At 38.8% G+C, this 18,009-nt stretch overlaps 1 protein-coding gene across 2 annotated transcripts; it reads left to right on the top strand.

Moving 5' to 3' along the window:
- Positions 1-2,777: 2,777 nt before the first annotated feature.
- Positions 2,778-13,378, top strand: LOC108709461 (myoD family inhibitor). 2 transcript variants are annotated; one of them, XM_041583855.1, is made up of 5 exons: positions 2,778-3,107; positions 4,527-4,595; positions 5,453-5,554; positions 5,730-5,915; positions 11,991-13,378. In XM_041583855.1, exons 2-5 carry the CDS (start codon positions 4,544-4,546, stop codon positions 12,245-12,247), a joined length of 597 nt encoding a protein of 198 aa, XP_041439789.1. In that variant the 5' UTR covers positions 2,778-3,107; positions 4,527-4,543; the 3' UTR covers positions 12,248-13,378. The 2 variants fall into 2 exon arrangements, with proteins under 2 accessions (XP_041439789.1, XP_018104814.2); XM_018249325.2 differs by having other exon boundaries at positions 2,780-3,431.
- The last annotated feature ends 4,631 nt before the right edge of the window (positions 13,379-18,009 follow it).

Below are 18,009 nucleotides of genomic sequence, written 5' to 3'. Positions count from 1 at the left end.
TCTTAGCCCCTTTGGTAGGCAATACAGTGCATCATATCCAGAATGCCAAAGAGTTTGTAACCAAGATTCATGGCGTTACACTAGAGGCAGAAGAAACAATGGTATCATATGATGTCACTTCTTTGGTCACATGTATACCTACTACAGAGGCAATTGAGACTGTAAGAAATCGACTGCAACAAGATAACACCCTCAGCAGCAGAACGAATCTCAGTCCCAACCAAGTATGTTTGTTGCTAGATTTGTGCCTTAACACCACATACTTCATGTACAAGAACCTTTTTTATAGACAGAAACATGGCTGTGCAATGGGTCCTCCAGTCTCTCCTATTGTAGCAAACCTGTACTTGGAGGAAGTGGAAAGGAGGGCCTTACTTACTTTCCAGGGAACTACACCAAGTCACTGGTTCAGGTATGTGGATGACACTTGGGTTAAAATCAGATCCAATGAAGTGGCGGCCTTTACAGAACACATTAACTCAGTGGACAATAATATCAAGTTCACAAGGGAAGATGTCCACGAGAACAAACTTGCCCTTTTTGGACTGTTCGATATGCATCGAAGAGAGGGGTAACTTGAAAATGGAAGTATACAGGAAACCCACTCGAACGTATCAATATCTGTTGTTTGATTTCCACCATCCGCTGGAACACAAACTGGGTGTCATTAGAACTCTGCGCCACAGGGCGGAATGTGTGGCAACTGATACAGAGTAAAAGACAAAGAGCAAAAACATCTGAGAGGAAAACGTGTAGCTACCCAGACTGGGCCTTTGTCAAAACAGCGGCAACAAAGCCCAACAGGAACACCAATAGAAATAACCGCCCAGAGACACATAGTAGGCGAAACATAATCATCCCATATGTAGCTGGAGTGTTTAACAAACACCACGTCCCTGTGTTTTTCAAACCTAGCAACACACTGAGACCAAAACTGGTACACCCAAAGGATCCAACACCAAAAGAAAAACAAAGCAATGTGGTATACGGAGTCCAGTGTAGTGAGGAGTGCACAGATCTATACATTGGGGAGACAAAAGAACTGCTCACTAAGCGAATGGTTTAACATAGGAGGGCGAACTCTAGAGGGCAAGACTCAGCTGTCTTTCTACACCTTAAAGACAAGGGACACTCCTTTGAAGATAGCAAGGTCCAAATATTGGATAAAGAAGCTGGTTAAATATTGGATATTGGATATTGGATAAAGAAGCTGGATAAAGAAGCTGGTATAAAACGAGGCGTGAAAGAGGCGATTCATGTCAAGGTGGAGAAATCATCCCTGAACAGAGGCGGGGTCCTTCGACACCACCTGTCTGCTACATACAATGCTGTTCTAACATCTGTACCCCTGGCAGTTTCAGAACACTTCACACATCTATTCATGCACATTGATTATCCAATGACACATTGGATAATCCTATCACAGTAACTACGCAGAATCAACACCTCTGTGAATTTCTTCAGATGTCACCTCTTTGAAGAGTTACAATGTGCCATTGTGATTGGATTAGTGGAAGAGTTTATATGCCGAGAACTTCCCACACCAGTCAGTTGAACTGAAGAAGCTGCTCGGATGAGTAGTGAAACGTCTTCATTGATTACTCAGCAAGTCCAGTTGTTTTAAATTTACCTATCCTAGATATATCATGACCTGGATGAATGAAAATCTTCATAGTCAACTGTAACAATACATTTAGCTAGTTTAGCTAGTAAGAGCAGTCATGTGCTCCAACTTGTACTTGAATACCGAACTCAGCAAAGGCATCATTGGCATAATCTACTATGAGTATCCAGTGTAACCAATGCTTCTGCTATACTAAGCTATGAAATACACTAATAAGAGTAAGAGTAACATCAACATTTTATATTTGGATCTATTAACTTTTCAGTGGAATGACTACTTATTGGGCTGCACAGCAAGATCATTGGATTTCCTTATCTTTGGGAACTATAATAAACATATATTGCAGCTGCTTATCAGTCAAAGTTGCACTGGGTCCCCAGCAGTTGCAAGATACACCCCTTCTTTTCAGTAAAATTATTGGTGTGTTTGTAACACAGTAGCTGTGGTTAAAAAACACATTCAGTTCAACTTTTTGTTCTAGAAAAATGTAACTGCTAGCTAATCTTTTGTGTAGTGCATACAAGGGGTTTGCCAAAACTTGTGGTACTACACACTTAAGTTCATGGGGGGGCTCTACCCCATTCTAATCACTCCTCGTTGGCACAACAGACTGTCCTTTTTCTCTAACCCAACTATCTTTCACTCCTTGAGTGAACTCATACCACCTTCTATCACTATCTAGCCTGCTGGCTGAACCATCACACAGACATTGCCATCTATTTACATTATAAGAAAATAAAAACTATTTTTCACCTCCTTACGCACTGAAAGAGTGATTTTTAAAGATAAGAAGAAGAAAGGACAAGGTATGGAAGCTCAAGAGAATAAAGGACCTGGAAGAGGAGAGGTCATCAACTGTGTCAAAAGCAGCTGAGAGATTTAGGAATATTAGCAGTATACAGTGGTTTTTGGATTTTGCTGATGCTTGCTATAAGTTTTATCTTATAGAGTTATAGAGTAATTACCAAAAATATTCATTGGAATGTTGCGCAAAAGATTTCTGAAGCAATATGGGAACATGGGAGAGCGAGAGAAAGAAGCAGGGTTTATGTGGAAAGGAAGGCTGAGAGAAAGAACTTTTTATATATATATATAGAAGGGGGAGGGGCTGAGCAGGAAGAGAGTGGGGGAGAAGGAATGGCGCTGTACTTTCCAAAATAATGTTTTTGTTGTTGGTTTTTTTTTTAAAGTGGATGTGGTTAAAGAGGAAAATACAATGTATAAATCTGTACTTGAGGGTTAAAAAAGTGCCACAAGCAGGGACAAACATGTTTATGGTGCTTGTATTTGGAAACTTCTCATTTAGAGCACACAAACACCCACATAGTTCCCAGAGAGGAAATTCAGAGAAAAACACCAAATACTCCTGGGGAGGGAGAGATAGGACCTGTGAATTCTACAGCCAACTTTGTTTTATTTGCATACGGAGAAAGAAAATGTGTTTGGATGCAAGAAATGTGATGTTTAGGTTACAAGAAAGTTGGTAAGTAAGGTATGTGCCGGGAGAGCAAACAGTCTGCAAGAAATTAGCTAATTATAATCAAGGGCTGCATGCGAAAGGGAGGGACTGAGAGAGTCAGACAGTCAATAAAGGCACAGGAAGGTTTGGCAGACAGAAACGCACAGATAGAAATGAAAATATTGGCATATAGAAGAAGCAGAGAGGGAAAACGGGATGACAGATTTGAGTGAAGAATAATTTATGCTAAAGCAGCTCAGAGTGAAGATTGGCAAGTCACAGGAAAGCAAGAGACTTTGTGAGAAGGAATGAAACTGGCAGTAGGACAGAGGCTGGAGTAATAAAAAGGTGAGTGAAAGCAATTGGTTGGTGTAGCTAATAATACATTTAAACTGTTTAATATGCTAAGCTTTGTGCCTGAGCTTTGTCTGTCATTTTTCAGTTATAGCACTATTATTGTGGAGAGATCTAGTACCATTAATATTATTATTAACATATAATTATAAAGTGTCAGTGTATTACGCAACACTGTCCAATACATTTCTGTATACATTGAACATACAGATTTACATACAAAAAACAGCAATAATTAATGCAGGAGGAAAAGAGAGCCATACCCTCCCAAACAAAAGTTTAAAATCACCAGAATCATGGGTGTATAGAGGATTCCCTAAAGGTATAATTCCCTATAAACTGTAAGACACCTGGAAAAGTTGTAACTGCTAAAAAATCCGTGACACACATAGCTTATTAATTGCTATATACAGGGATGCATTCTTGAAGGGATAGTCTAGCAAGGGATGCAAAATAAATATTAATGTGACATGTATCATTATTGCATTCAGCATTGTATATTTTGTTTACTATACACAAGCACCCCCATTCTGATTCTTCAACTAGCACTAAATATTATACTAATGATTACAGAACAAATAGATATAGTAAATCGATCTTGTTAGGTGGATAGTAAATTGATCGTATTGGGTGATACATTAAGAGAGTTTTAGTGGTTCACCCTACCAAGCAGTGCCTACCTATTCTAAAATATGATGTAATGGTGCAATTACAGTAGAAGTAAACACAAGGGAGTATCAATTAAATTGGCAGTTCAACTTAAAATGTAGTTTAATTATGATGTGGGCAGCATATTTGAAACAAAATTCAACTGGTCTTCATTATGATTACATTGTTTTTTTATGTTTTTTTATATTTACATTTATTTCCGCAGCTATTAGGCTTGAAATGTCATCTGGTTTCTGTGGGTTACTTACACTAGCAACGAGGCAGAGGTTTTAAACTCAAAATGGAAGATGAACAGTAGAGGAATGAAAAAAAAACATTATTACAGTACAATTTCATGGTGTAATATTTTTTTCAACTCAGATCCACTCTTAGAATATGTATCTGTGTCTAATTATCCACATTTTCTGCTCCTTTCTCAAGGTATTTCCTCAGTGTCAATGGAGGTACTTGGTCAGCAATCTGAGCTGTGCAGTCCAAGCCTTGAATCAGGTATAGCTACATCTGAGTTCTGAAACCATTTACTACCTATTTAGTGTATCTGATTCTACAGCAAGAATGGCTTGTCATATGAAGGTGTGTAAGCATTGTGTAAGCATTGCAATATGCTTCACTATAACTTCCAACTTTGCTTTACAAAACACTTTCACTGCCCAAATCAAATGTTTCCCCACAGATAGACTATTAACTACCTTCATTCCCTTAAAAATGCTTTTAAAACAGCATATCTGGTTCACTATAACCTGGAGTTTTTATTTAAAACATTTTCATTGCAGCGAGCTTGTAGTAGATTAAAGTAATAGTGACAACTTTGGTTTTGTGATTAGATATATTTCCTTTAATAGCAATAATAGCTATTAGTCCTAAAATCACTGACATAAGCCCATCAAATTAGCGAAAAATGTTGTTGTTGAAAAGCACTCCACATATAGAGAAGAATACTACTTCGTACACGGGGCAAGTACTAGTGCTTTATTCTTGTATTTTCCTTTCAGCATTTCTTATCCCAAACCCACTTTGGCAAAACATTACGACGGCCTTTTGTTCAGTTATCTGACGTTTTTTTAAACTATCACCACTAGCTGATTTGATCTATTAACACATAGGAAAAACAGTCAAGAAAACTCTTCTTCTTTACTGTTCTGTGCTGCTCATTTTTAATGGTGTTTTTATTGAATTCCATGTGTCCCTTGCCTGCCTATTAAGGATCTCGCAAGTAGTCATAGCACAGATTGTTCCATTCTTGCAGGACAGGCAAGCAGACAAGGGACATGTAATATATGCACACAATAAAGCGACAAACAATAATTATGCCTTAGATATATTTTTTATGCTACTTTTGTTTTCAGAACCAATCAAAGTAACAAAGCATATAGATGTAGCAAAGCAAAACCCAGAAGTCAGTGAGTTACTCCAAGAAAAAGTGGTCACAGAGCCTCCTCAAATGACATGTAAGTGCTGCACCATTCCTCAACCAATCAATGCTAATCTCCGCAACTATTTAACTGCTCACCCACTTCCTTTTCCAGAATGATGTCAGTGCAGAGTGATGCTTCCAAAATAATTGTTCAGTCATAGAATATTGTACTATACATTTTTTTACCATCTGTTTGTGTTGCTGTGCAGGTTACAAGAATATTGATCTACCTGTCACTCAGGCTTCACAGGTAAAGAATGGAAGCCCAAGAAGTTTCCACTTACCCAACCCCAAGGACAAGAGACCAAATAAGCCATTGTCCCAGTCAAAGTTGGAGAAGCAGAGTAGCATTAAAGATACAGAGCCTTCATATCTTCCTCCAGGGTCACAAGAGGGTATGTATAATTCATTGGTAGTGCTTTCCACTACTTCTATGCTTGCATTAACAAAAAACCTTTTGATTTGCAGAGAATTACCTGCTGAGGAGGACTGAGTAAGTCTGTGTACTGTGCCACTTTTACAAATACTACTACATGAACAGGGTAGCTTTAAAGATAGAGAAAGAAAAGGAAAAATACAAGTCAATTTGGCTTTCTTGAGTCGCCCAAAGCTGCCTCGACTTTTCGGCAAATATGGAAAGCTGAAGCGACTTGTATGTTTTACCAATGGCAATTCACAATATTAACAGTGGGAAAGCTTTCCATGCTACAAGAGATGAATCGAGGGCCAATTGATCTCCTTGTGTGTCACTAGCCTTTTAAGGACAACTCAACCCCCCAATTAAGAAAAGCCCCTACCTACTAAGATAGACAGTCCCCCCTCTCTGCATACTCCAATAACCCTGAAAATGTCTCTAAAAATATGAAAAATGGAGAGACGGGGAGATTTGTAGATGTCTGTTACATTCGTGAGATTTTGAACATAGCAAGTATGACTGCAAAAGAAGTGTAGGTTCTTGTGGCAGAAGTCCATGATCAGCCCTCCAACATCTATGTGCTATTGCACATTGCACTGGGACTCATGTATCAACACTGGGAAAATTTGCACCTGGGCAGTAACCCATAGCAAGTCAGTGATTAGCTTTTTTTCAACCAGCTGCAGGTTGCTGCCCAGGTGCTTTGTAAATGATCTCAATGTGTGCCATCACCCTGACAGAGTTTGTCTCTTTCTCAGACAAGACATTTCAAGACATTAGAGCTTGAATAAATGCACATTCTGTTTATAAAGTACACAATCTGTGATTGTTCCATTTTAGCACATCAGTGATATTTAATACTACTCTCCATAACAGACTCTCTTTCCATTAGATAACTCATCACTTACAACTTACTTTGCGATGCATCTCATAATGTGGAAAGTTCTTCTTGATCCTTCATTACATGATATATTGTTGAAAGTTCACCACAAACGCAAAAAAATCACAGTGTAATCACTTTGTCACTCTTTATGGTATATTGAGAATTAACTATTTAAAAGGACAACGAGAAAGTTATTGTGCTTCCTTTAAATGAAAATATATATATTATTCATAAGAAAGACTTGGTCATAGGGTAATAATTTAGGATTCCTCCCTCCCTCATTATTTTTATACATTGGGAGCTGACATACTGCTAACTTTGCTTGTTACTAGGACACCAGGACTAGTACATTATACAATATAATCCTACAGTTTACAAATAAGTGTATGTATCAAAACCTATTTTTAGATTTGTTTTTTTAAGGTTACCATGAAAAAGACCAACAATATGTTTTTACTTTTACATTAAAATACAGAATAAGATCATATATGTTGCACATGCTTGGAGCATGAAATAACAAACCCTTTTGTCCTATATCATGGGTGATGCTTGATACATGACTTTTTATTATTCTATAGCATGCATCAAGCACGATATAGGACAAACAGGATCATGCTTAATGAATCCTGTATTTTAGCTGGCAGTTGTGTAACACATTGGTACCAATGACAACAATAGAAATACAATGGAAGTCCTTAAAAATTGTTTTAGGAAACTTGTTGAAAAGTTTAAATTAATGACTTTTTGGGTACTTTTCTCAGAAAGCCCTCAGGAGAGGGGTTTGGGTTTTTAGAGACGTTCTTTGCCAGGGACGTTCACTACCTTAACAGGGCCATCAGAAATCAATGGGCCCAGTACAACAACATTTTCTGGTCCCTGCCCACCTAAGCCCAGCCCCCAAGCCCCACCCCAGACTCCACCCGCACAATACAGTAAAAAGGCCACAACGGCCAACCTATAAATTGAAAAAAAAAACATTGGTGTAAGGGGCACCATAGAATATTTAAAAAAAACATTAGTGGCCAGGGACCTATATAGTATTAAAATATTACATTGGTGGCCAGGGGTTTAAATAAAAAAACACATTGGTGTTCAGTGGAACTTACCTTAGACTCCTTTCGTGGCTTCTGCTCTTTTTGGCGGCTTTGGAGCTTCAGCTTCAGCTCCTTTCATGGCTTCGGGTTTTTTTTGCGGCTTCAGGAGTTCAACTTCAGGTCTTTTTGTGGCTTCGGTTCTTTTCGCAGCTTCAACACTTCAACTTGGAGTCTTTTCATGGCTTCGGGTCTTATCGCGGCTTCAGCTCCATTTGCGGCTTCGGGTCTTCAGGACTTCAGCTCTTCGGTTCATCAGGACTTCAGTGCTGCACTTTTTGAATGAGGTACAAATGTACCCCCTGTGCCCCTCTGATAACGGCCCTGTACCTCAATAATGATGGTGCAGCTTCATTAAGGGATACGATGATTAGAAGTTTGGAGGAGCTGTGAAAAATAAGGAGTAAGTCATTTTACAGGGTATTTAACTGGAAAGGATAAATTACTTGGATTAAATAGATTCCCTTCCTTACTCCATTGCCATAAAGGAAAAATCCGACTGGGTCAAGTGGGAACGAAAGTGGTCTTCTTATACACTATTTGGTAAACAACTAATAAAAAAGAAATATCTGATTTAAACAACACAATAAGGGAATTGCATTTTCACTACTTTATTTAGAACCAAAATATTCTACATCACTTTACAGAGATAGTATGGCATTCACATTAATTGTTGCCCCAAACACTATGGTCAGTTTTATCAGTAGCCAATTAACCTGCCTATATGTTCTTGGAATGTGGCAGGAAACCTTTGCACTTGGAGGAAACAGACACATTTTGAATATGGGTGTATATTTCCCTCTTAAGCCCAGTGTTGTGAAGAGTATGTAGGGCTGCCACCCAGTGTTGAGCTGAACAGCTCCTTTTTCAGAATTACTGCCGGGTCCAAATTAGGAAAACTGGGCAGGATTCGCCTTAAAGTGGTGATTGGTCCATTGCCACATCATAGCCCTGCCCCATGATGTAATCATCAGCTTCGCCCTGTGACTTCAAAGGTCTGTCTCCCTGCCCGGACTTCGCTGCCCCGACAGGAGGCAACCCTGAATATGATATCTTACACATCTTTCAGTTTGGTAAAATTAAAAGATTGATTTTTGGGGGCAAACTTTGTGTCGCACAACATAGTAACCATTAATAATGTATTTTGGCCCCAGGATTTCTGCATAAGTGTATGGTGAAGACTACATTGTAATGATTATTAAAATAAGCTAATTATTCCTAATTTTAAAAAATATTCCATTCCTTCAAAAGCAATCTCTGCAGAGTCTATTGGAGGGAGTTGATGTTACAATGATTCATGTTCCCTTAAAATTAAAATACTTACACCAGGTTTGCAAGCCAATCTCCATTTACAGGATCTTTGTTAAAAATAATTGAACACTGTGGAGTTATGAAATAAAAGACCATTTGCACAGGTGTAGTAACTAATAACAAGCAATTAGCAGGTAGTATTTACTGGTCGCCTGTTCAAAATTAACTTTACAGGTTACTGCACCTGGGCAAACTTTTATTACATATGGTGACTTTGGAACCTTAAACATGAGTTACTTTAAGTACCTGGTCCAAATAAAGATTTTAAACTGTCTTTAGGCTAATGCTAATTGATTACACTATGAAGCAGTCCCTGGCCTATCACATACACATCCTATAGATACTTGTATCTCCTAGTGGTGGATGCATTATTATAGTGATAGTGATGGATAAAAAACACCATTTTGTGCCAGTCTGTCAGCAGCTTACAATGTGCCAACTCCTTACCAAGCTAATATTGGTACCTCCCAATGAAAATTTTGAAACTCTGCATCTTTAACTGCAATTTAATAAATGTAAGCCAAAGGGAGCATTTATTATGATCATACTGTATTTGACCGCTCTTTTCACACATTCTGAAATTCTGTTTTAATGGGCCTGTTTCAGTTTTTGGCCACCAGCAGTCAATGTAAAAGCCTATATGGAAAGCTGCTTTTCTGTCCCAGTTCTGTCTGGCAAACTTCTTGGTTGATATGATGCCAGTGGATTCAAATTTGTAAAATTTAGCAATTATGTGGTAGAACAAAGAGCATGTCCACTTACAGAAAAAATGTTTTTTTCTGGAGGCCTTTTGTTTTATGTTTATTTTAACCAATTTTAGACCAGTTCAGTCTCCCCAAAATATGGGTATGTTATCCATTATCTGCAAATAACATATCCAGAAAGCTCCAAATTACAGAATGGCCATCTCACATAGATTTCATTTTATCCAAATAATCCAGATTTTTAAAAATAATTTCACTTTTCTTTGTAATAATAAAAACAGTTCCTTCTACTTGATCCAAACTAAGACATAATTAATCCTTACTAGAAGTAAAATCAGCCTATTGGCTTTATTTAATGTGTTATTTTGTTTAATTTGTGTTAATTTCAACAGATACAACACAGTTCACACTGTATATGGAATAATGTGCAGTTTGTAGCCAAATTGTAAAGTATGTCTTGCTTACTCTCAGCATGAAGTAACTGTGTAGCAGTAGTGTACTTGACAAAGTGTACAGCATAGCTGTGGCCCTCCATAAGATTTACATGGCTCCCATGATCCCTGTACTGTTGCTTCCATGAAAATAAATATTTAGATATTTGTAACACTACATGGAAAATGTTAATAGTGCTGGTGCAGAGGCAGTAAGGTATGCAGAATGCTTTGGATATGGGATTTTTGCTGTAATTTGGATCTTCGTACATTAAATCTACTAGAAAATCATGTAAACTTTCCCTGTGTGGACTATAATTTATAAAACATCCTTTTCATGAACCATTCATCAAGAAGAAAAGCATAACATTTATTGAAAATACAAATTCTAGTTTCAAGCACTGGCTGTAAAAGTTCCATAATGTTTGGATGAGGTGACTGGAGAGTGGAGACACCATGAAAGCTGTTCATCTCATCTTCTCTGGCTATTCTTGCTCCAACAGTAAGGGGTTCCAGGTGTGACCCCAGTAAATATGAGGTCACATTTACGAGAATATATATATATATATATATATATATATATATATATATATATATATAAATGTATACCGTATCTGTGCATCAGGCCATAGCCAGGTTCTGTGTAGTATGGTAATCCATTCACACTGCCACCAATAGGGGTTACCCATAATTCCACACTGTGAGGCAGAGAACTGCTGTTTTGTCAGTTGAGGAGAAGCAGCAGACCTGTAACTTTGGCTCTGTGTCTCTATTCATTTTCTTTAACAGAATGACTGTTGCCACGGCCACACTGTGTGCCTGTAACACAAGCAGCACCAGGTGCAATTGCTGCAATTTATTAATAATGCTGGAATGCAACAAAATGCAATTATGTATTTATTGAATATTTATTCATAAATATTGCAGTACCACGTTTTTTTAGAATACAGATATGAATATTAATGTGGTTATATCACAGTTCTGTGCCCTGCAGAACCTACACAGATTTGTAAGCTATGTGTGCCTAAACCGAATGGCCCCTTCAGCCCAGACCAACTCCCTGTTTGAATTGTCCTTCCTTCCCTGATCTCCCTTCTATGGCCGGTCACGCCAAACAAACAAGGGGCTGAAGGTGGGTCGTACCTACAGCTGGGGGCCAGAAGGGGCTTTGTGGCAGGGGTGGGGGGCCCTGAGACAGCAGCCCTGGTGGGCCCAGGCTGACCCTGCTGAAAGGGATGTCATCTGAAAGCTGGTTGGGCAAAGTAAGGAAGGATGGAGGAAATATGAGCTGTGCTTGAATGGTAACATTTTATGCAAATGGGAAAGATTTCTATTTGTCTTTGCATCTCTAGCTTAGAATATAGTTGGAGGATGAAGAGTCATGGCAAAAATAAATGTCAGATATAGAAACATTTCAGTCGCGCAGGCGACTTTTCATTCTAGCCTATGGGGGAAAACGCTGAGGCAGTTCGGGGAGATAGTCGCTCAAAAGACGAGGCGATTAGTCGCCAGGCGACAAAATCTCCCCGAATCTCCTCGTGTGGACTAGCCCTAATTGTGACAATTATTTTCTCCTATTTTCTCTGTTGTTCACCATTTTACCCCTTCTAATCTATTTATCCTTTGTTTGTTTAGATTGTTGTGTACAATGCACCCTAGCACTCCTCTTCTGTCAGTTTCTATCACTGTGTAACTTGATCCTGGATGTCTTAACATGCGGCTCCTGTTCAGCTGATTCTGCTGAGTTCTGCTGTAGCTGCTGCTCCATGGGTGGATGTCCTGATTGCAGTGAATCCTGTGACACAGACTGTGGGATTGTGGATGCTTGTTGCGAATCAGCGGACTGTCTAGAAATCTGCATGGAGTGCTGTGGTTTGTGCTTTTCTTCCTGAAATGAGTCTTTTTTGATGTACTAGTACTGCTCTATTCACTTAATGCATGCATGGTGCACAACATTTGCACTATAAGAGTCGAGAAAGCTCCAGAGTGAAAAGAGATTTAATACAGATAGTCCAATTGCCCGTAAAGGTACAGCAACATCAGAAAGTGAAAGCGTTTTAAAGTAATTAAAATATATTGTACCATTGTCTTGTACTGGTAAAACTTGCGCTTCTGCTCTAGAAACTAGTATATGTATATAAATATGCATAACTTTTGTAAAAAAGATTTTTTAAAGATTTTATTTTGTACAATTTTCAAATTATAAACAAACAAACAAAAAAACATATAGAAAGAGGAAGGAGAGAAGTGAGGGTAAGATATCAATTATAAATGTTCAAAGTTGAAAGTATTCCACAATCAGACTTTTTACAGGTCCAACCAGGTACCCCATATGGCACTGAATTTCTCCTGACAATCTCTTGCTAGGTAGGTCAGTTTTTGGCATGGGAGGGAATCATTTACCAATTTTTGCAAAAATTGTAAAGGAGGCACAGATTTCCAATGCATTAGGATGGCCTTCTTGGCATAGCAGAGCAGCAGTAAATATCACAGTCTGGAGTAAGACTGGAGTTTTAGATCACCTGTTAATCATAGCAAATAGCGTTCTAGTTCTAGAAAGTGAATATTCGAGAGCGCAAGCTTCTCACTGAGTAACTGTGATACCTCACCCCCAGCATGCTCTGGATTGCCGGGCAGGACCAGAAGACATGAAACAGAGTGCCTATCGCATCTCTGCACTTGGGATATTGGTCTGACACTATATCATAGATTTTTGCCAGACGGTAAGGGGTTATGTTTAGGAATATTATTTGTATGTATCTAACCCTCATGGAAATGGATATATCTGGAACCAGTATGAGAGCGTCAGACCACATCTCATAATCTAGCATGGGAATGTCTCTCTGCCATTTAATCTCAGACGAGAGGAACATGAGGTGGTCAATATAACGTAAAGACAGGAAAGGGGTTTAGTCAGGTCTTGTGTCAAGTGTTGTTTTGGTGGATCACTGTACTAGAGGCCACCCCTTCAGACTAGAAGAAAAGAACTTTCATTTGAAGGAACGTAGTGGGTTCTTCACAGTCAGGACAGTGAGGTTGTGGAATGCACTGCCGGGTGATGTTGTGATGGCTGATTCAGTTAATGCCTTTAAGAATGGCTTGGATGATTTTTTGGACAGACATAATATCAAAGGCTATTGTGATACTAAGCTCTATAGTTAGTATAGGTATGGGTATATAGAATTTAATTAAAAGTAGGGAGGGGTGTGTGTATGGATGCTGGGTTTTCATTTGGAGGGGTTGAACTTGATGGACTTTGTCATTTTTCAACCCAATTTAACTATGTAACTATGTAACTAACTAGCCTTAAATGCCTAGTAGGCAATTTGTATATTGAAAGCATGATGTAGCTGCTGGAACCTAAATAGCATTTCTGTGGTGGGTGAACCTCTTGTCGCAATAAGCAATACGTTTTGCATTCATCATTAGCAAAAACCTCCTAGCTTTTTAATAAAAAAACGGGAGTACAGGCTGAGCTGTCAGAATCAGGGCTGTCCATCAGAAAATGATTCAGTGTGGAGATGTACCCTATGATTTTAATAGTCAGCTATGTCCATCTGGCAATATTTGGAAAAGCGTGGAAGTGGGGGAGATGGTTATCGTCCCAAAGTGGAGTCCAGGGAGACCATGTGTGCATAATGATTCACAGCACTGTACAGTTTTACAATTATTTTTATTTATTTCCTGTCTTTTATATAGCACTGATACATTTCCACAGTGCTGTACAGAGATTATACATCAATCACTGCCCAATCATTCAAATGTTTCTGTATGCAAAAACATTACTCTGTCTCTATTAGCTACCACGCTACCCAGTTTTTTATAGTGTTAGTAATGTTGTTAGTACATTGATAGGCAACTGGTTTAATGGTGCAGCCCAATGAGTTCCATCCAGGATATGGCATCCTTGCAGCAGTGGCGAATGAGATTCAGTGTTGATAAATGAAAGGTTATACACCTGGATTATAGAAATGTCACTTATTCCATAAATAGGACTGTGTTATGTAAATCCATAATGGAGAATGACCTTGGAGATACTAAACGTGGCTGCAGCAAGCAATGCCAGTCAGCAGCTGCAAGGCCAAAAATAAAAATTTGTGTTTTATTAAAAGGTGCACAGATTAATGGAAGGAGAGGTTCGGTCCCCTTAACATAACACTGGTAAGGTCCCATGTAGAATATGCAGTGCAGTTTTGGTCTTCAGTGCTCAAACAAGATATTATAAATATAGAGAGAGTCTGCAGAGGAACAACTATGCTGGCATGGGTCATGTAAAATCACAGTTATGAAAATAAACTGTCAGTGTAAAATCCATCTTGGCCAAAGAGTTGTTTTAGAGGAGATATGATCACTGTGTATAAATATATGAGGGAACTATATAATAAACTCTGTATTTTCAAGTAGATCCTTCCAGCCGACACAAGAGCATCCATTTTGATTCTCTCTCTCTCTGAAGTGTTTGTACTGAAAGATAGATGAGAGAGCTTCAAGAAGGGTTATTGAAAATATTACTAAGTTGATCAAGAGATTCAATTGCCATCTTGCAGTCAGGAAGGAATCTCTCCCCTCTCAAACAAATTAAAGAGGCTTCAGATGGGATTGTTTGCCTTTATTTGGATCAATCATCAGTTTAGACATAAAAGGTTGAAGTTGAAGGATGTGTGTCTGTTTTCAACCTGTAGTCTCTTACTACAATAACGGAAGGTCTTGGTAAACACAGGGTGGACAAATATAATAAATAAGTATACATATACAGAGATTAAGTGAAGAGGCACAGTAGGATGGAGGGCCCGGCCCTGTAGAACTTAGACTCTAACCCCCAAATGTAATAAAAGGCACTAAGTTTGCCCAGGGGCAGTAAACAATAGCAATCAATAACCTGTTTGCTTTTAAACATGACTAGTAAATGTTACCTGCTGATTGGTTGCTATGAATTACTGCACCTTGACAAACCTAGTGCATTTTATTACATAACCCCGTAAGTGTTTATATGAAAATAAATTGCTGCGTAGCCATGGGGGTAGTCAAAAAGAAGATATGTTATGTGATATTATATGATATGGGTTTTGATCCCTGGGAAAGATTTAAACACATTTGGGACAATGTAATAAAAGTTGATAACGGAAAAACTATTCGCAATGCGCATGTCTTTGTGCAAACATATTTTGGTTTGCGCAAATTTAATATAACTTTTGCGAACCCGAACTGTTTAGCGACCACTTCCAACAGTGGTAGAAAGTTTTTCAGTTTGTGCCAATGTGCAGTAAATGTAATAAAACTTCTTACTGAAAAAGTTATGTTTGCTCAAAATGAAATGAAATTTGCAATGCAATCAATAATAGTTTAAAGGAACAGTAACGTCAAAAAATAAAAGTGTTTTAAAGTAATGAAAATATAATGCAGTGTTGCCCTGCACTGGTAAAACTGCTGTGTTTGCTTCAGAAACAATACTATTGTTTATATAAATAAACTGCGTTGTAGCAATGGGGGCAGCCATTCAAAGGAGAAAAGGCTCAGATTACACAGCAGATAGCAGATAAGCTCTGTCTGTCTAATGGTGTTATCTGTTATCCATTAGTTAACCTGTGCCATATAGCCGTTTTTCAATTTCCGCCATTGCTCCACAGCAGCTTGTTTATATGAACTATAGTAGTGTTTCTGAAGCAAACAAATCAGATTTACCAGTGCAGGGCAACATTTGCATGATATTGTCATTACTTTAAAACACTTAAATTTTTTTGGTGTTACTGTTCCTTTAAGGAAGAATATTACATTGCGAGATGTGAATTTTTATTCGTATTGGTGCAAATTTTTTTTTTCTTTGTGACTTTTTTTTTTTTTTCAACTTTGTGTTTATTCAGGTTCAGTATCATGTGCAAAATACCAGAAAGTAGTTGTAATTTGCAAACCTGTGTTACAACATACAAAAAAGTAAAGGGAAAGTAATAGGAATGAAATAAATAATATGAAATAAAAGAAAAAACAAAAAGAAGAAAAGAAAATAAAGAAACATGTTGCATACATTTTCTGTTGTCACCGTGTCATCAAGTCAAATTATCCGTATAGGCAGAAAGTAGGGAAATAGCATATACAGTTCCATGTGGGCAGACTAGGTAGGGCCAGCTTTGGTAATCCAGGGAGTCCATATTAGGTCATAAGTGTCCAGTTTATCTTTCAGCAGGTATGTAATTTTTTCGTTTGCAGCAATCCACCAAATTTTCCTCTCCAGCTCAGACCGATGAGGGCCAGGGCCCTTCCACATTGAGGCTAAAACGCATCTTGTGGCGGAGCAGATTTGTGTGGCTAACTTGTTGTGATGTCTGGAGAGTTTGAGGCGTCTGCCAAATAACGCCGCCCATGGATCCGAATCTACATGAGTCTGGAGGACTGAGGAAATCAAGGCGAACGTGTCAGTCCATATTCGTTGGACGATTGGGCAAGTCCACCAATTGTGCCAATTATCAGCTTCCTGACCACAACCACGAAAGCACGTCTTGGGTATAGTGGAGTCCCATTTGTGAAGCAAAGTGGGCGACACGTACCAATCATACAGTATTTTGTATGGCTTTTCTTTTATAAGAACATTCATCGATATCTTTGCCATGGTGAGGAAGATGTCAGTCCATTGCTCTTCTGATAAACTTTCGCCAATGTGTGTCTCCCACCGTATTTGGTGTTTAGTTTTCGCTGGCGGCCTATCGTGCCATATCAGTCTATAAAGTTCAGAAATTAAGGCTTTACGAAAGGACAAGTTACAATATAACCATTCAAATCTAGTAGGTTTAGCTATGGGCCCTGTAGGGAATCGAGTAGAGATGTAATGGGACAGTTGTAAAAATTGGAACTGATCCTGATCTGCCATGGCAAATTTATCCTTAAAAGCGTTCCACGTAAGGATTTTGTCCCATTGGATGAATTGGTGCAGAGACCACAGCCCTTTAGCTGCCCATCGTTTGTAGCCTAGGGTCACTAGGCCCGGAGCATAATCTGGGTTGTTATGTATTGGGGCAACCAGGCCTGGTGAGCCTTGTAGATTATATCTTAAACGACAGGAATCCCAAACTGATAACGTATGATGTATATAGGGAGACGGGCATTCTGACAAAGCTGGTCTGTGTTTTTTTGCGAGCCAACGAAGCCCCTGGACCCCAATAGGAGAGGTGAGGTAATGCTCAATTTCGACCCATCTATGGGACTCTATAACAGAATTCCATTGGACTAACTGTGCCAGTCTGGCAGCTAAATAGTAGCTCTTAATGTCCGGCAAACCCCACCCACCTCTGCCTTTTGACCTAGCTAATATAGCCGTGGAGATTCTAGCCCTCTTATTTTGCCATAGAAAAGAAGTTATGTGGGATTGGAAGGTCTTTAATTCCTTATCGGGTAGCGTGATGGGCAAGGCCCTAAATAAGTACAGGAGTTTCGGAAGGATTATCATTTTGACAGCGTTGACTCTGCCCAGGAGGGATATCGGGTAAGGCATCCATTTACACATAAGATTTTTCAAGTAGGTGTAACGCTTTCTTGGCCTATCCCGCCAATTAGGGGTTAAGGGTGTCCAGCTAGTGTATGAGCATGGGTTACACTGTGAAACTACACTCAGGGCGGAGCCTTCGCTAAATGGAAGCTTCCCCTTTAAGATGGTGTAAAACTA

The sequence above is a fragment of the Xenopus laevis genome, chromosome 2S (assembly GCF_017654675.1).
Source record: "Xenopus laevis strain J_2021 chromosome 2S, Xenopus_laevis_v10.1, whole genome shotgun sequence".
Lineage (NCBI taxonomy): Eukaryota > Metazoa > Chordata > Amphibia > Anura > Pipidae > Xenopus > Xenopus laevis.
This window is presented reverse-complemented; position numbering and strand designations above follow the sequence as displayed.